We start from the raw sequence: 19,381 nt of genomic DNA on the forward strand, positions 1-19,381 counted from the left end.
TGCCTCATATTAAGTAGTCTATAAGTTACAGTGCTCTAATACTTGCACACCAGTGTATTGCTTTAAATAGTGATTACTGATCATATTAATGTTGCTCTAAAATATCAAACCCCTTTTACTCACACTGTAATAAAAAACACAATGAGTCATTATTGCAATTTGGGGTCCGGAAAAACTTTGATTGCGCACCGCTAGGGGTCGCCTTTGCTCGTTCACTTGTGATACTTTCCTCCTCTGGTTTGGCTTCTCCGCACCGAGTTGTTGCTTTAACGATAAATCACAATAAAATTTAAATGTTGTGGGTCTCTATTAAAGTTCAAATTAATAGGAAAAAGTGCATCAACTTCCCTGAATTGTTTTAACTCGGATGTGACTAATGCACGGAAACTTTACGCAATAGGCATATGTCTAAATAAGGAAATGTTGATATAATTGTAAAGCTCACTAAGAAAGGATTAAATTACAATATTTATTTGGATTGAGAGGTCTAGGAAGAGCACAATGCATCAGTATATGCTAATTTTTAATATAAACAGACAATAATAAGCAAGTTAAAAACACAAAACTCGTCTCCCATCTTTCCAGTAGTCTTGTGAAGGCATCATGTGAAAAGTTCCTGCTCCTGGACCAATCCCTGGGCCAATCCAAGCAGCAATAGGGCGGGATTTTCCAGCCACGACGACCCAAGTTTTCCCCCCACGCTCTGTCAGTCGGACATCATGGCGTAGCGATGTGGAGGAGCGGACGGGACCTGGACAAGATCGGGAAATATCTACGTTGGGCTTTGAAATACTGCAGTTTACATCCCTGAAAGAAATCCCAGTTTCTGATTGAGAAAAGTTTGGTAAGTGAGTTTGAGAATTGTTCAGCCGTGATTTTTACGCACGTCTCCAAAGAACGCGCAGATTACGCCGCTTTAAACTAATACTCTACGACCCGCTGCTTGGACACGCGCACTGCTAACCACTTTTAGTCGTGAAACCAACTTGTTACAACAGTTTTTCACCTCTTAGTCAGAACAAACTATTTGTAGAAGCCTCTTAGTTGGTATATTCTTCCTGGTTTATTAACAGAACAAGAAGAGTCCGTTAAAACAATTCATCCTAATGCGCTGTCCCATTGTTTCCAAACAGCTGGTGAATTCCTACAGGTTGCAATCTAAGAAACCGACTCCACTGATTCACAACACTAAATAGAGTTACAGTTTTGATTCAGAATAACTTATAATTGCGCTGATGTGGTTGTTGGAATATAGAACAGAATCCAATAGAATCCATCAAGTATTTAAATATAACTCATAGATTACACTGAAGTTAAACATTACTATGATGACCCTGGTGACCCTTTCATTTGACAGACTTTTGCGGTGACTTGCCTCCACTTACCTCAGGCTTCTCTCCACAGAGTCTGCCCTCAGTCATGTCTGATGTTGCCTTGAGGTTGGATACACTCGTGCGTAATGACCCGATCGTAAACAAGGGCATAGTTAGATACTCCTCCTTTAGTGCATGGAGCAGTGTCATTTGATCAGCTGCTTTATTGTGCATTTACTGACCTTTTAAAACCTGTTTCTGTTCTTTTTTACCAGAGTAACCGAACTGTAACGTTATGTTTAGATTTAGTATCCACTTAGTCCCATGTGGATTAAGCAGCAGGGATAGAGTTGCTTAAAGTATGTGATTTGAGAGCTTCCTTCCCCAAAACGTTAATTATAATCTTGCTTGTGGAACTTTGAGCTGAATGTGGAATTTTAGATCATGTTGCCATTCCCACCAAAACTGCAGTGGAATTTCCTTCAGTTTATTCCTTTGCTACTGTTTTTTTATGTAGGCAATATATTTCCACAGTGTTTTCAAAAGGCTACATCATACATTACTCAGTGTAGCCGCTATGAATCAGTACTTGGTTTGGTGGCATAGTACCTGTAGTGAATATTTATCACAGTTCTGTGGGGAAAAAAAAAGTTGAAACACAGGTAGAGCTGTTCTGAAATGGGATAACACCTCTATCTATATGTCATCAGCACTGGCAGTTTAAAAATGAATTTAGATGTTGTCATTGATTTTTATTAGTCTTATCATAACTATTGTGCAGTTTCAGCGCTTGTTCACATTATGGTTGCTAGGTAACAGTTACTGAATTACCTCTAGTATGTCATGTCTATATACGAGTCAAATTATACACGTAACCAATAAAAAAGGCAATATTTGATGTAAAATCTTAAATATTATGATGTTGTTTACTATGTTTTAGTGAAATAAGTAGTCTAACCTGTTATAAGTATTTTATTTCCAGCTTGCCTCATTTGCTCCCAACTTTATTATGAGCTTTCATATATAGACCCAGTTATGTTGTGGGGTAAATTTAGTTATAAAGGTATGCTGCCGCCCACCCATGTTGAAATAAGCTGCAGGTTATTTCAGAGTCGTAGTAAAGGAGGGCTTTGGTAATTAGAGGCACAGCTTACAGCCAGCAATGTAATCATGATATCAAACTACCCTGTCATGTTTAGGATGCAGCTAAAAAACTAAGGTTTAAGTATTCAACGATGCACTATGGAACTTTTTTGCGGGAGGATCTGCTACATGCTTGGAGATATTATTGCTTTATCTGAAATATTCCACAGTTGCACAGAGTAGGCTTATCTATTCAATTCCATGTGCATTTATTGCTCAAAAATACATTAAACATGCATTCTTACTGTGAGTGGGGTCGCCTCTGCAGATCTGTAACTTGTCTTCATGTCTTCATAAATAGGTTTAATGCTACAGTGTGGATCTTTCTGGGTAAAGCAATAACATCCCCATGGAGACAAGTGGAAAGATACGAAAGATATCACCATGTTCTTTTAGATAAAGTAGTTGTAAGATTTGTGCCTAGATTGTAAATTCCTTCCTCTTAAGTGTTTTTTTATAGCTCTAACTTGCCTCGACGCACAGTAAAAAGGAGACACCAAAGTCAGCTGCAACTTTCACTGCCAAGAAAAGAATCCTGTCTTCTGTTTTGGTTGCAGTTTCCTGTGTAGGCTAAACACAATCTGTGATACAAGCCACAGAGAGCTATGGATTTTGTGATTCTTTCAAAAAACAGAATGTCCAGAGAGGATTCATGACCCTTGACCTGGCAAGTAGTTTGCCATCAATAACATAACAGTTTTTAAAGACAGTGGCTTGACGTTTCCTGTGTGTTGGTATGTATGTGACTCTGAATGTGTCTACTTTTTTTTTTTTTTTTACATAATTTTAAACACAAAAATGTTGATTACAATTTGATTTAAATGAAAAACTCCCTAAAATGCATAATGAGAATAGAGAGAACGGGTGGATAAACATCACCCGTATAAACATAACAATACACCAAATCATGAATTTAAATCTTGACAAGCCCTCTTTCTATGCTTCTATATTTGCTTTGGCATTTGTTCCATGTCACCAACTTTATAATGACCAAATTGTACTGGGTCAAATGAGGCTGGATGTTTAGTGGTTTTGCAGTGATTTATAGCTTGTAACACGTGGCTTAAGAACTCTGGTACAAATGGTGCCTGTGTCAGTCAACAACAACAACATGTCAAGACTCCCATTTGGTGCTCATATTTTCCTACAGTCTCCAAAAATGTACTATTAATCAATAACTGTCCCCAAAAAGTCAGGTTGTAGTCAACTAACGAAATTCTTAGACTAAAGACATGCCATGCTGATCAATTTCTTAAAAAGGGGGAGTGGTAAAAATAATAATTATTAAATATCTATTATCTGATCATGTAAACTATATTTAAAAGACTACAACTGCACAGGAGTTCAGGATTAAACAACTATTTATACTGTACTACAAAACTGTATTTAGATGTATCACAAACAAAAGCAGATTTAACTCACAAAATGTTCAGCAAGTTCACTCTGTACCTTTCCTTTCTGTTCTTGTGCATATAAAGCCATATAATCTGAATAAATAGTTTATATTTTGGTTGGCTAAGACATCATCAAATACTTTAGATTGGCTAAGACATCATCAAATACTTTAGATTGGCTAAGACATCATCAAATACTTATAATACTAAAAATGTTAAGTGGCATATTATGGCTGTATTTGGCTCTTTTGTAAGTTAAGTTATATCAGCTTCAGTAGACCAGGTGCTTTAAGTAGTCACAATTTGTACCATACTCAAGTAAGAGTAACATTTACTGAAAACATTAAAAAGTAGTGAGTATTTCATTAGAATTTCATTAGTAGCACAATCTGGATATTTGTTTTTCTGTTTTGCCCACATAGCGATTTTGTGGTAAATTTGTGCACATTTTAACATCGGGAATACAACAGTTGATGGTCACCTTTTGACTATCTTGAATTGTGTGTATACTGTTTTGTAATCTGATTTTAGAACATCATTTGCCACTGCAGTATTTTCAGGTATTGTTCTTTTACTTGTAAGACCTCAAATGCACATTACCCTGTGCAGCTAACCTTGCCTGAAGCCACCACTCCACTTGCAATGGACTTGAAATGCAATCTAAATTCCCTGTCGTATTCATTATAGTGAAATATATGGGTTTTTTCACCAAAGGGCACCAGCTGCTCTCTGAATGCATGAATCTAGATATAGAGGCTACTTTAGCTCAAATCTCCCATGCCCAGTGTACTGTGAATGCATCGCACTTATGGCTCTTTGTCTAGTCATGCCTCACAGTCAAAATACCCGGGTGCAGCGGACAATAGGTTTCTCTGTGTGTCGTATAGTCGTGAGTGGTGCTAGACACTGACAGGCTGTTGTTGAGATTTTTTAAATAATCTATTACAGAGGAAGGTACAAGTTCTTGAAATTGTATCATATTATGTTTATTTAAAACATGGGATTTTACAATGTCAAAAATTCACTGCACTCTTTAACTTTTAGCTCTCCATGGAGATGTTCTTGCTTTACCTATATCGTTAAAGTACAGCTTTAAACGATCTCCATGGAGATAATCAGGTGGCACCATGAGGCCAAGTTTACGGCTTGATACTGCTCACAGTACACATCCATGTCCTGCAAGTGTTTTTGAGCAATAAAAACGCCCATGATTAAATACACGCTAGATAAATATGTTTAATGTTGTACTGTGGACCATTCCAGGAAAAGCAATTGGCCTCACATCTCCATGGAAACTGTGTTTCACTGCGTTGCTCTATCTGGACTTTAACATTTGTGTCTCTCCCTGGACTGCCTCCTTTGGCTGCTCTGCAAACTTACAAAACAATCAGAGTGTCTTCTGTACATCTGTCAAAGGACTGCAGATGAACACTAGCCTTTTGGCTAACTCTGGCATATTATGCAGTTATACTGTTGGCCAGTATGCACGGTCCTGGTGTACCCCGCGTAGTTACTATAGCCTACCTTACTTATCTCTATCTATCTAAGGCTCCAGCAAAGGGGAGGGGGGCATCCCGTCCCCACGCGTTGAGCCGACCAGGTGAACCAGTTTTTTCCAACACTGGCGGTCTAGGGCCAGCTGCTCTGCGTCCTCTATGGTGACTCCAAGTTGTTGGAGGTCGCCCGCAATGATGTCAAGCCATCGGGTGCGGGGCTTGCCTCGTGGTCGTTTCCAGCCTGCCGTCTTTGGGTCAAACTGGAGGATGGCTCTCATGGGATGGTCAGCACCTTACTTAGGCCTATATTATTTGACTTCACTAAATAACATTTTCTGATCTCAAAAGTGATTTTCTCTTGTGTAACTGGAGTGTAGTTTATAACTATATAGTTGCTATCTATTAAAAACTAAAAATATATTTTGTTGAATGGTAAAAAATCCTCCAAAATGTCACCTATCACCTATCAAAAGTTAAAACTTTTACAAACTAATAATGGTTAATTCATAGTAAAGTTGAATGAATTGCCAAATAAGTCAGAGGTGATATTTCACTGAATGCTGCAACTTTCTTCCCATCAACATAATGTTTTATGGGTTAATTCAGAATACAAATGGTCTTTGATTTTCACCTTTTTAACCTGAAAATGACATGCTTGTACCAAACATCCGGGTTTAAAGACAGACTGCTGCACTTTGTGATTAGCTTCCTTTGTTTTGGTCTTTCTTGTACACTTGTTGAGTTTTTGTCGACACTTGGACTCGAGGTTTCCTATAGCAGCATGTCTAGTCTTGACTTGGATGCTTTTGAGCGAACCCTTTGTTAGCAAAGTGCCTTGTGTCAACCTCTGCTGTGTTTGTCTGTGTGGTGTAAGTTTAAGCCTGACTCATGATTTTAAAGGGATTCCCCCCACAGATTTTCCAAGATTGATTTGCAAGACACATTCATTCAGCAAAATAGAGCAGTGTTTCATGTGTTTCCTTTTTGGGCTTTTAAAGGTGGAAATATGGTGACACATCTATGTGGAGAGAATGACTGCTTATAGGGCTTGTGTGTTAGTTATTGTTACTTTATAAAAATTAAAAAGGGTGAGTAATAGTAAGTTATGAGATCACTTGAACACGTCAACACTTTTTCGTTTCTTTGAAAGCCTATGCTATTGGACACATGCAAAACTGACATTGATGAGTTGATGTCATAATGGGACCTTATCATCAGCTTACTCAAAGTTGTATTTTGATTGATTCCTGCATGTTAGAGTAATCCTGTTTTTTGTTTTGTTTTGAAAGTTAACATTTTCACCCACCCCCTATCCTCCCACATCCATCACACTCTGAATCTATACACAGTTGTCTTACACTCAATACAATGCAATACAGGGATGTGTACCTCTATATTGACATTAGTAAAAATACCAAATATCAAACGTACTGAATTTAAAATGATAACATTCTTGTGTGTGGGGCAGCAGTGGCAGTGTATGCCCATAAATGAGGGAGTCACGCTATGAGAGTGGCCTAGTCCCCACTCAGTACATTCTGTTAGGGTCCTTGGGCAAGACACTGTACCCACATTGACTACACCAGTCCCAGTTTACTGCATCTGATGTAAAACAATCAATCAAATCTCAAGAGGTTTTAAATGAAGGAAAGTATGGTGTCTGGTTGTGTAGCTTGGTTATTTGAATCAAACTAAGAAGCCGACATGTGGCTTGCTCTAGTCTAATTCTGGTTGTAATGTGTCGGGGTGATCCTAGTGTTTTACTGTCTGCTTATTTTCATTATAATGGGAAAAGGCACCACAGGAATGCTGGAATAACAGTGGCAGGTCTGTGGGTGGCTCCATAAAGTTTGAAACGGCACCGGTCCTGGGCGGGCTGCGTCAGGCGTGCTCCGGATGTGAGGGTTTTTGGTCCTGCATTCTGACGACATAAACAGCCTCTGTGTTGGCTTTGATTAGACAGTCTAAAAGAAAGAAATAGGCTAAAAGAAGGAAATACAAAATCTAAAACTTTTTGGGGTGAGATTTTGAATTTTCAGTTCAGAGAGCCTACGATCCAAATAGCAGGACGCTTTCACCAAGTGATATCGTGAAACTGTACTTTGAGTTTCTTCCTCATTTATCTTTACACAATGTGAGAAATTACTTTTCTTTTGATTTTTTGGCTTGTGTAGAAAACATTCTTTATTTTATTTTGCTAGTTTTGTTTGACACAGAATATAAACAAACTGAAGTATAGCAGTAATGATCAGAATTCAAATGCTGCAGTCAGATAATAGAAAGTCCAGTGCAAATGACACATATACAACATTTTTCATTTTAAGTGTTGACCCTATAGTTTAGACGTTTATAAATGTGTATGTTCTGAACTGCATGAGATTCTTTGATTTACATAGCAGTTCAGTCTCCTCTCACATGTTAACACTGATAAACCAGTTTAAAACGCACAGTGATTTGTGTTATGATTTCATGATTTAACCAACATTTTGTTTCTTGTTCCTTTTTCCAGACTTGAACGTACCCAAAGATGATGTCCGATGCCAGTGACATGTTGGCGGCTGCCCTTGAGCAGATGGATGGGATTATAGCAGGTACAGTAAACATAGTAACTTTGCCTGTTGAAGATTTGAGCTTCCCCTATAGCTGATAAGACCCAGAGCTTATGTGGAGTCATGCTATGATCTGTCCCTGAAATGACATTTAGATCACATGATGTCTGTGTGTTAGTGTCAGTGCTAATGGCCTTTTAGTCATGTGTGGCTTCTAGATCTAAAGTAGTAGCCAAACATGATACGGAAGCAAGAAATATTTTTTTGGCAAATCAAATTCATTTTATTGAGTAAGATGATTATGCTGTAGATAAATACATGGCATACCTGGTCATATACTCAAACAAGCCTTGTCTTGTGTGATTTCTCTCTGGGTTTTATGGCTTCCCTTAATACTTTTTATATAACAGTATACAGTAGGAATGGGACAAAATGTTGCAAGATCAAAATACTACATACTGTATTACATTAGTTTTAATTTGCCACCAATTTACAATATAGTTTGGGTTACAACTGACAGCTGGAGAACGAATTTGCAAAGGAATCAGTGTTTTTTGTTGAAATAAGAACTATGTTATTATATAAAACTAGCTGCATTAACTAGAAAAAAATATGAAGCAGATGTATACGTATTATTGTCCTACACCTACTGTATAGGTTTGTGCTCCAGCTTGGTACTCCAGATCTCAGTTCAAGATCTGGAGAAGGGTCTTTGGTGCCGCACTTTGATTGCCCACTTTCCTGAAAAATTTAACCAAAAGCATCAGAATTATATAGTGGACATAAAAGGGGACATATTATGTATCAGCTCTGCAGCTTTGAACAGTCCGTCATTTGGCCCATTTCTATTACTAAGATGTTTTATACTAAAAATATTGCCATTAACAATAAACAAAAAGTACAATAATTATCTTCATATGTGATAATTTACTAGCAAATGCCTGAAAAAAGTACAATAGGTCTTCCTTAATTTATACTTGTCTTTTGTATTGTTTATTTATTGTTTGACTACAGGCTCAAAGGCTCTGGACTACTCCAATGGGATCTTTGACTGCCAGTCTCCCACCTCCCCGTTCATGGGCAGCCTGCGCGCCCTGCATCTCCTGGAGGACCTGAGGAACGTCCTGGAGCTGATGGAGGCCGATGAGAGGGAGAGTTTGAGATGCCAGATCCCAGATTCCACAGCCGATAGTCTGGTGGAGTGGCTGCAGGGACACATGGTAAATGACGCCTCTGGATAAATAATGTGTGCAATAGAGGTTGGCCATACATGGTTGAATAATTTAAATGAATTTTACTTTAAAGAAACACCATGTAACTTTTTTCTGGAGATAGAATGTCATCTGCATGATTCCATGGAAACGGAAAGTCAAAACCATACTTTGGAACATTATCTGTGGTTTTATGCCATACCGTGGGTGTTTATAGCCAAATTTCCATGGAAACGAGCCGTCTGCCTAGCCAAATCAGTGTCAGGTTTGTGGAGGTGCAAGTAAAGACGCATGTTTATCGGGGCAATAAAAAAAAAAAAACAAAAAAAAAACTTAACATGCTTTTATTTTGTATATTTTTTTGGCTAAAAGTTACATACTGTGACTTTAAAGATAGACTGTGTAACTTGGTAACACCTTCTTGTGTTGAAAATTAAATAAAAATGTTATTGCTTTGTCTAGGATGTTCCATATGTGGCATTTAGCATATCTACCTTGCATATATTATTGTACAAATGTTTTTATTGCTAAACACACTGAATAAGATGGATTCTTGTTGTGAGCAAAGTCACCACTCCACAGATCTGACCAGTAGCTTTACCTGGTAGCGTCACCTCCTGTCTCCATGGTGATAAGTTTAAGCTCATCACATAGACATGTATTTCTTGAACATTTAATTGTGTTGTTGCTCCTGGTATGCTAGTGTGACATATTGACAGCCTTGTGTCTCCTGTGAGCTTATTGTTTGTTATTAATGAAGTTGCACATAATTGAAATCAGAATTGAAATGATTGTTGTGGATGATAATACATTTCTAAATAGTACACTGTGTAATAATTCTATTTTTGAATTCACATCATTTACATCTTGATACATTTGTCCCTTGAATCCACTCCACACATCTGGTTTACATTTTGTTTTGCTTCCCTTTTTTCTTTGCTTGCCTATTTTTCTCTCTCATAAGGAATGCAACATAAGCTCTTCTATGTTGTCAAATGCCACGGCTAAATGCAGTTTTTGTGAATGAAACAGTGATGGGCAGTGTGCCAGAGAAATGCCAGACTTTTGGTGTAATGCTCCTGCTCAGTACACAGCCATGTAGGGTCTTGTTTGTGAGGGTACACACTGTTCTCAAACAAATGTGAAACTAGAGAAAGATAAATAAGCTCCTGTATCCATCAGGTATAACATAACTAATAATGATATATGAATGACAACTGCATGGCACTTGTTGTTGAGTTTAGCTGGCATTTTTTCCGTGTATCAGAGGCCAGAAGATAATGTCTGTTTAGATGTTTATATTTAAAGAAAGCCCAGTGATGAACCACCAACAGGATGGCATGGTGGTTCAATCCCAATTACAGGAATTTAATACTGTTTTTGTGTCACTGGGCAAGACACTTCATCCACCTTAAACCTTTGTGATGTGTGTTAGTGTGACTGTGATTAGGACTTTTAATTAGCAGTCATGTGTGTCTATCTCTAAAACTGATATTTGTCAGTCCATTTGTTGTCCATATTTGGATGCATATGTAGCAGGTGATCATGACTCATAATATTAATTAAAAGTAAATTACAAGCTTTTAACATTCAAAATTGTTCATAATTCTACAAAAATATGTATTGAAAAGTACCTGCTGCTATAAAAAGTTATGCAACTTATTATACAGGCCATCCACATCTCAGCCAAGACATTTACAGACATGTTTTAGCATATTTCTGATGGAATGCAAAAGTACCAACAGAGTTTTTGTGAATGTATTATAATATGTTGCTCATCCCAATTCAGAGTCTTCTGCCTGTTTGTCCACAGTCTAATGGGCACATATCTCTAAGCGGAGGAGACCACTACCAAGAAAGACTCACCAGACTGGAGAGTGACAAGGAGTCTCTAGTACTTCAGGTGGGGCTTTATGGGCAACTAATACCATATAATTCATAAATAAATAATGATAAATCAACATATTGTGTTGGTTCACATTTAGGTCAGTGTGCTGACAGACCAAGTGGAAGCTCAAGGGGAGAAAATACGAGACTTGGATATTTGTTTAGATGAACACCGGGAGAAACTCAACGCCACAGAGGAACTGCTGCAACAGGTGGGTCCCTTTGAAGTAAATGGAAAGAAATTTCACAGACAAATAAGATTTTTCTCACTAGAGCTGCAAAATATATTAAATCAATAACACTGTATTCATCTCTAAAACATCCATGCAATTCTCATATTAGTTTATCAGTTTACCATATTTAGTCTTTTTAAAAATGAATGCTTTTAGATGTGTTTAAAACTTTCATTCCTATTGTTGAAACATTAATCACCAATCTTGTTGCAATTGCAATACAGAAAAAATGTCATTTTTTGTCCCATAATTGGGAAAATTTGAAATATACTTTGAATAAAATGGAGGAGATCAGAGTGCATAGCTGTACACTGAGCGTATTGTTTGTTTTGCAGGAGCTTTTGTGCAGAACAGCTCTGGAAACTCAGAAGTTGGAGCTGATCTCTGAAGTGTCAAACCTCAAACTCAAGTTAAACTCTATAGAGAAGGACAGACTGGACTTCGACGAGCGATTCAGGGACAGTGAGGTATTTAAGAGCACTACAGTGTAGGATAAGGGGCCTCTTTGTCCTTTGTCCTCCTCTTCTGATGGAGGCCTGACTCCTGGTTCAAGGCAGAAGTAACTTTTGGGTTAATTAGTTTTTGCTTAAGGTGAACTGAATCTATTTTGCAAGGTTGTTTTTTTTTTTAGATACAATTGTTATTTTAAAAGGTTATTACATGAGACTCCTACAATGACAGTTTCCTCTCCTCTCACTACATACATGTTCCACTTGTAAACACTTTACATTTCTTTAGTAGCTAATGTTTTAACTGCTTTTTTATTTTTTGAGGTTGCTACATAGTAGTCTGCAGATTTTTATACTGGATGTTATTCTGTCGCATTGGACTCACATTATTACCAAAGTTTGAACTAAAAATGCTCAAATCCAGCTTTTTTACTTTTAAGTGTCTTTTGATATCCAATATATTCAATAGTTTAACCAGTATAGTAATACCAGTGCAGAAATCAAAAATTGCATTTATTTCATTGAAAAACAATGTGAACGTTTCTATGTTTTCACATTGTACAGATTCTGTATTTATTTGAAAGGTAAATAACTGTAAAAGTTCAAACTTTATAAGACAGCCCATTTTTTCTGGATCAGAGCTGATATCTGAACTGTTGACTGATTATTGGGTGACCCCTCAACCCACTACAGTCTTCTCTCCCCATAGTTGATAAATACTTTTTTTCCCTTTTTAATATTGGCATCATTTTTGCTGTATGCAGATCAGACTACACTCACATTGTTAAATCGGATAACAATGGCAGTGCCCTTTGCCCAGTGAAAAAACTTGGAAAGGCCTTGATGTTTTTGTTGGAGGAGTTGTGTTGTCTCGTGCACCCGCCCTGAACAAAAGGCACAGTCTGTGTCTGCTCCACTGCACATTCATCTCTGTAAATGGCTTCCTTTCATTTTTTCTTATTTAAACATCACTCTCTACTGCACTAAACACAACTAGAAGTAACAGTGTTGATTTTTTTACAACCACAATTACTACTAAGATACTAATCCATACAAAAAAATCAATATACAACAATATACAAACAATATATATACTTATTTGAAGTGTGGAGAAAAAAAAACATATATAGGTAAAATCTGTGTCTTTTGAGACACAGATTTTGCTATTATTTGTATAATTGCTTTTTATTTCTTATGCAATGTTGTGTTTTTGTTTCAGGATTTGATTCTAGAGATCAATGAACTGCGGTACAGAATTACAGACCTGGAGAGTGAAAAGCTACAGTATGAGAAGAAACTTAAGTCGACTAAGGTACGCTCTAATGATCTTAATAAGTATATATTTGGGCTGCAACTAACAATTATTTTAGTAGTCATTAAGTCAGTGATAATTATTGCTTAATCAATCCACAATTATTTCTATTGAACATTAAATGTTTTAATATGCATCTTGAAAAGAAAAAATATGAAAAATAAACATTTTGGATAAAGAATATTTACAAATAACATATATTATTGTTAAACTAGAAATTGTTCAGTCTTCAGTTTTATTGTCTTTTTGTTCAAATAAAAGTGTTAGCTGCTGTCTTTGCTATAAAATGACTTCTGCCATGAGTTTTAGAGTCTATAGTCTAAATAACAATTCAAATGCTTAAAGTAGTCAGTGATCATATTTAATAAATCTTTACATATAACTCAAACAATATCATTAAGTTATTAACATGGATTTAGTTGGAAAATAACAATGATTTTAGTTTCAGCTATCATTTTAATAATCATTCTGTCTCAATGATTAGTTGCAGCCCTATATTAAATGATCAATAAACTGCTTGCACACTAAGTCTGCTAATCATTTCAAAACATAACGTTGCACTTCCTGATATAACTGTCATGTATTTTCTTCTCATCTGACCTTTTGCATTGCCTCTTGCTTTGTCGCTGGATCTTTTAGTCTGTCATGGCTAAGCTGTCTAGCCTGAAAATCAAAATGGGTCAGATTCAGTTTGAGAAACAGAGAAGAGAGCTGAAACTGGAGACACTGAAGGTTGTAGCTCCTCTGCTGTGCCTGCTCTGTTAGCTGTGTCATTATGGTTTTGGCCCTCTCCCTGTAACTGCCTCCTGGTTTTTATTTTCTTCAAATCCGTCCTCTTTTTCTTTCAGTCTGGTATGCAAAATGATGTCACCCCTTTCGAATAGTAAAAACACAATGGTTGCTTAAATACTGTTGTTAAATGCATGCTTTTATTTTAATGTCTCTTTTTACTGTTACTTGTGTTTTTCCCATGTGAAAAGGAAAGCTCTGTTTACGTTAGTTAAATTCAGATGTATCAACCTGAGTAATAGTAACTAGGTCATATTAATCTATTACCGGTAGGCCTAATATTTGTCTTGCTTTAACAAAGGCTGTGCATATCTGATGTGTTTAAAAATTAACAGCCCAAGTAATGGGATTTGTTGCCCATATTCACATCAAGTATTTAAAGTAATGTCATTATTTATAGGAAATTAAGAAAAAAAAAAAAAAGTATATATTTTAAAATCAATGAGAAATTTCTTCATCTATATACCTACTTGTAACGACAAGGGATTTTTACAATATCACATTTTTGTGTTGCATGACCATGACAAACAACTGTGAAATGATGCATTTTCTTTCACCATAATTCCTCGAGTGACTAAAGTGAAGCTAAAGTGAAAAATGCTGTTTTATTTGGCTTACTGTTTTGAGCACATGTTTATTTAAATAACTTTTGCTTCTAAAACTGGAATAATTATTTTTGTGTTTTTTTTTCCAATTATAATGTGACCTGAATAATCATGATTATCAACTAACCAAATGATCTTGAACAACAACTTACAAAACTACTCAAAACAAACTTAATGCTCTGAATTAATGTCTTTTTTTTTCAAACTTGGCCATTTACATTTGAACTGGTGCTTTTCAGATTCAGTTTTTCCTGTTGTTACTTGCCATTAAATATCCAGAAGGTAAATTCACAAATGTTGAACCTAAATCATTTCTATCAAGACTACACCCAAGAACTCACTGTGTTATAACCACAAATCTGTATTTTAATAATATTCATTTAGCTGCCCCTAACTCTGTTTAATAATGTTGGTCTATAGAAGGTTGAGATGTTCTCTGAAACCCAGTAACAGTATCCCCCTTTTTTTGGTGTTTTGTTATGTCAGACATTCCAGATTGAGTCCCTGCACCTGCTCCGCTCCCAGCAGGTGTGAGTCGCATGCCTTTGTGCCACGTCAGCATCTGGGAACATTTCTCTTTTTTTCTTTTTTGTTGTGGTTTGTTTGTAGTTCAGAGGGAGGAGGGGAGGGGGAGTCATCGTGTCCATGTGAAGGGAATGTTCTCACCAATGTCCCCTTTTTCTCTCTCCATGTCTCTCACTCATCCTCCTCTTTATCTGTTTCCTTTTCTCTTGCACCTCTCCTTCTCTTTTTATTTGTAAACCCCACCCTCAACTCTTTCTCTCTCTGTTTCCCTCCCCCCTCTATCTCTTTTTTTCTCTTTTTTCCCCTCTCTCTCCCTCACTTACTTCAACTCACTCTCCTTTTTACCCTTCTCCCTCTGTCTCTACCCCTTTCTTCCTCTATTTTTCTCTTCCTTTCTCTTCTCTTTCTTAATTTCTCTCTTTCCCTCCACCACCCTGTCTCTTTTCTCTTTCTCTGTCTCTTCTCTTTCTCCATGTCTCTCCCTGTCATCCCCTCTCCTTCTCTCGCTCCCACTTTCCTTCTCTCGCTCCACCTTCTCTTCTCTTTCTCCCTCTCTCTTACCTCACTCCCTCTCACCCCCTTTTTCTTTTCCTCTTTTTCTTATCCCCTCTCCTTCCCCCTCACTCTCTTCCTCAATCCCACTCCTGCTCTTCCTACCTCTTTCTGTCCCTGCCTCTTGCTCACTCTCTCTCCCCTTCCCCCTCTCTCTTCTTTCATCCCCTTCTCCCTGTCTCTCTACACCTCCTCCCTCCCTCTCTCTCTCTTAGGAGGAGTTGTCTGTTCTGAGGAGGCAGCTGGAGGGTAAAGACATGGACATGAGGAGGCTACAGGACGAGACAGGCTTCCAAACTGTCGGCCCAGGCTCCAGAGATCACACAGAAAAGGGTGAGTGTCAGTCAAATCACACACGGGATCATGAGCTCCACGGCAAAGCGGGTATTTCATACATTCATTTTATTATTTTGAAGATATAAGTTTAATAATAGCTTTTATAAACTATTTTGGAATGTTATTTTTGGCCAACCACCCACCTTGTCACTTTAAAACTAATTGAATGTGAAGGCAAACTACTTGGTTACTATCATTCATTTACACCATAAACCACAAGTTACTGCTCTTAATACTAAGTATACTAAGAAAATGCATCTAAATATTTATCAATATACAAGATTTACACAGCGTAAAATTGAAGTCTTAACGTGATTTATAAAAAATATATAAATTAGGACCAGCCCATTACTGACAGTTGAATAGATGAATTATACATGAACAACATGCAACCAAACATCTCACAGTTTCTGCACTGTGTAACTTTTCTTGGAACCTATTTGTCTCCAATGCTATTCTGGAATATTCCACTGTATAGCATTAAAATTATCTGAATAATAATCAATGTATTCTCCATTTTTGTAAGTGACCTTGGAGTGATTTTTGACCAACCACTTCGCTGGATGTGCCAAACGTATTTAGTGTAATATATATTTGTCTTGTTCAGTTTTTCACCCAGAAGAAACTCTTAAAAAGAGGCTGAAGGAAAAACGTAAGGGTGTTTATGCTTGTGTTTACCTTTGCACCTGTCCATGACTGCACCTGCCCCAGTCTCTGTCTGCATGAACGGGCATGAGCCTCCTGAACTCTGCTTGTCCATTTTTAACCTGTTTTAAGTTTTAATACCAGTCAGTTCCACCTCATTGTAACTAGGCCTGTCACGATAATTAGCTTAAGAAAATATTGACGATAATATTGAAACTGATTTATGCCACTGACACAATAACCTTACAAAAGGATTATCTCCAAAAATATTGTAATTGTACAATATTGTTAAGAGCATGTGCTGCAATAAATAAATAGCAGAATGAAACACTTTTAGGAGTTAGTTTGAATCTATAAGGAGCCATATAAGTGACTTATTCTATTCCTTAGCAAGTCCAGAACGATATCTCTCTGTGCATTTTTATACAGATGGATGTCAGTCTGCTCCCCACACCCCCTCTCGTGCCTCGAGCCAGAACCAACATGTTCATGTGCATTCACATTTGTTTATTTCAGTGACGCAGTGCCAGTATAGTGCTTTGCTCATTGATCTCACAGAAATTCAATATTTTTCAGCTCCCTGTGACATTTTTAATTTCATCTTTACCTCATAAGCAGCCATATTCGTTTTCATACAGACGGATCATACTCATCCCTGATTGGCTAAACCACCTGTCAATCATGCCCATCATAACTCTGGAAGATTCAACAGTGACCAGACAACTAAACACTCACTTAAACAAAAAAGCACCCACCTCGATCATTATGTATTGAATGATAAGTTGACATTGTAATTTCGTGACAGGCCTAATTGTGACACAACCTAAACCCAGCCACAAGTCCAGTGTATGTATGTTGTGTTTTGTTTCCTGATTAGCAATGAGGAATGTGTGCTGTGTTTTGAAAAGGATTGAGGAATGGATTGCGTTGTTTGTTATAACCATTCAGGCTGCTCTCTCATCCTGTTTAATGTGCCTATGTTCCCAGAATGTGTTTGATCCAAGTATTCCCAGTACATGTGAGCCAGTGGTCACTAACCCCACTGTCTGGTCTTGTCTGTACACACTATTTGTCATCATTCTAAAGCACTGAAATACTCGAGTGTTAAAATAATCCAATGACCTGTTTTATGGGATAATGTGATAACTAATGATACATTTTCTTATTACAACTGGTGCTTGGTTTAATGGTTTTATCTTTCTGTTTAGATGTGGAAGTGCAGAGGATGAAAAAAGCAGTTGAATCACTGATGGCAGCTAATGAAGAGAAGGTACAAATAATGTGTTAGAAAAGTGCTGTCATGGGCACTAGGGCTGCATGATATTAGAAAAATATGTGCTGTTTGATAACTATGTTTGATTATGCAGTATATTAAAACAAAGATAATAGTTACAATTTATTAAATAATAAGTCTAAACCATGACTAAAACAAATTCTGCAAATTGAACTTGAGGACCTTACCATTATCCTGATTTATATATACACCTTTTGTTATATTATGTTTCCCAAAATCACAATTTTAATCATTTTGTATTGTTCAGCCTTAGTGTGCAGCTGTACATATTACACCACTTACAGTAGCCAAGCATAATCATCAAATGTGTGTGTGTTTTTGTTTTTTTTCTTTAGGATCGTAAGATTGAAGAACTGAAGCAGTCTTTGCAGCGGTATAAAAAAGTGCAGGACATGGTGATGTCGGTACAGGGGAAGAAAGGTAAAACTTAAAAAATGTATTTTGGTTTTTTACTAACATTACGTATCTTCATGTACTAACAAAAAGAACACAGTAAAACACTATGGAATTATAATGTATTTATTTTGTACATGCATATACACAGACAAGAGTTATATACTGCTTAATAAGATGCTTAAATGCAATGATTACAGTTAGTAGCTTCTAAAAACCAAATACGTAATCAAATCATTATATTTACAACACGTCTATAACATACATTCACCACTAAGTTTATTTCAGTTATAAAGTTCTGCTATTCTTAAAAATTATACTATGCACAAAATAACACAAGCATTTTTTATCATTTTCGTGTCCAGACAAAACCAAAGATAACGAGGGTCTTGATGGTCCTGTCGGTACATTCTCCTCCCAGCCTCTGTGTGTGGAGTCAGAACAAGAGGCTGAAGAACTCAAGAGCAGCCCAGAGGAGGTGAAGAGAAGTTTACTATAAAAGTGCCAAGTATTGTTATGTCAATATAACACTTCTTAAATGAGTGTTGCTGTGCCTGTTCAATTAGTTTAATTATCACACCCCTAAGCGCACAGTCTTGACACTAATAAGGAGTCTAGATGAGTGTGTGGTCTGGTAATGGATTATTTTAATGTTGCAGGAAAATCTCAGTAGAATTCGTGTGGAGTCTTCACCGTCGCCCAGTCCCTCAGATAATGAACAAGCGTCAGAGTCCACACCAACAGATGGAGAGAGAGAGAGGTGACTTTTTATTACTCTACAGTGATGAAAATATTGTTTACATTTTCAAAATATTACTTTTCTTATTATATACATTTGTAAAGGGCTCTATTCTGATCATTTAGTGCTAACATTTCCTTCATAATGCAGCTAACCAACTTTAACATTCAACTTTCTCATTCTACATTCTTCAGGGTGCTAACAGTGCGCCCTCTGCTGATGCTTTGATTCATATAAATAAAGATAAATTTACTTGATTTCCATACAGTATAGACCTTAAGCAATATGAAAGACCAAGGCTGTCCAAAATTAGTACAAAAAAACTACAGAATAATGCACATTTTACTTAGTTGGTTCATAATGCTCTTTCTACTTATTTCAGCATCCAAGAAGCAGCTAAATCCAGCAGTCAGGAGCAGCTGGATAAGATCAATAATGAAAAGGTGAGATTGGAATATTTTCAGATGATGTCCAAACAGATTTTGTTGTGTGGTTGCATACAGCTGAATAATAAAC

The 19,381-nt window shown here is 36.9% G+C and overlaps 1 protein-coding gene across 7 annotated transcripts in view; it reads left to right on the forward strand.

Moving 5' to 3' along the window:
• The first annotated feature begins 695 nt into the window (after positions 1-695).
• The window catches only part of ppfibp1b (PPFIA binding protein 1b), a 28,766-nt gene continuing 10,080 nt past the window's right edge, over positions 696-19,381 (forward strand). For 4 of the 7 annotated variants that reach the window (XM_033968238.2, XM_033968241.2, XM_033968239.2 and 1 more), the window contains exons 1-14: positions 696-844; positions 7,856-7,937; positions 8,910-9,115; positions 10,920-11,009; positions 11,092-11,205; positions 11,562-11,693; positions 12,895-12,987; positions 15,674-15,791; positions 16,402-16,446; positions 17,648-17,709; positions 18,069-18,153; positions 18,492-18,604; positions 18,786-18,886; positions 19,248-19,308. In XM_033968238.2, the coding sequence (XP_033824129.1) occupies positions 7,874-7,937; positions 8,910-9,115; positions 10,920-11,009; positions 11,092-11,205; positions 11,562-11,693; positions 12,895-12,987; positions 15,674-15,791; positions 16,402-16,446; positions 17,648-17,709; positions 18,069-18,153; positions 18,492-18,604; positions 18,786-18,886; positions 19,248-19,308 (1,284 nt within the window). In that variant the 5' untranslated portion in view covers positions 696-844; positions 7,856-7,873. The remainder of the gene's footprint in view (positions 845-7,855; positions 7,938-8,909; positions 9,116-10,919; positions 11,010-11,091; positions 11,206-11,561; positions 11,694-12,894; positions 12,988-15,673; positions 15,792-16,401; positions 16,447-17,647; positions 17,710-18,068; positions 18,154-18,491; positions 18,605-18,785; positions 18,887-19,247; positions 19,309-19,381) is intronic. The other 3 variants (XM_033968242.2, XM_033968245.2, XM_033968243.2) reach the window with 1 other exon arrangement.

Source organism: Periophthalmus magnuspinnatus, chromosome 6 (assembly GCF_009829125.3).
Source record: "Periophthalmus magnuspinnatus isolate fPerMag1 chromosome 6, fPerMag1.2.pri, whole genome shotgun sequence".
NCBI lineage: Eukaryota > Metazoa > Chordata > Actinopteri > Gobiiformes > Gobiidae > Periophthalmus > Periophthalmus magnuspinnatus.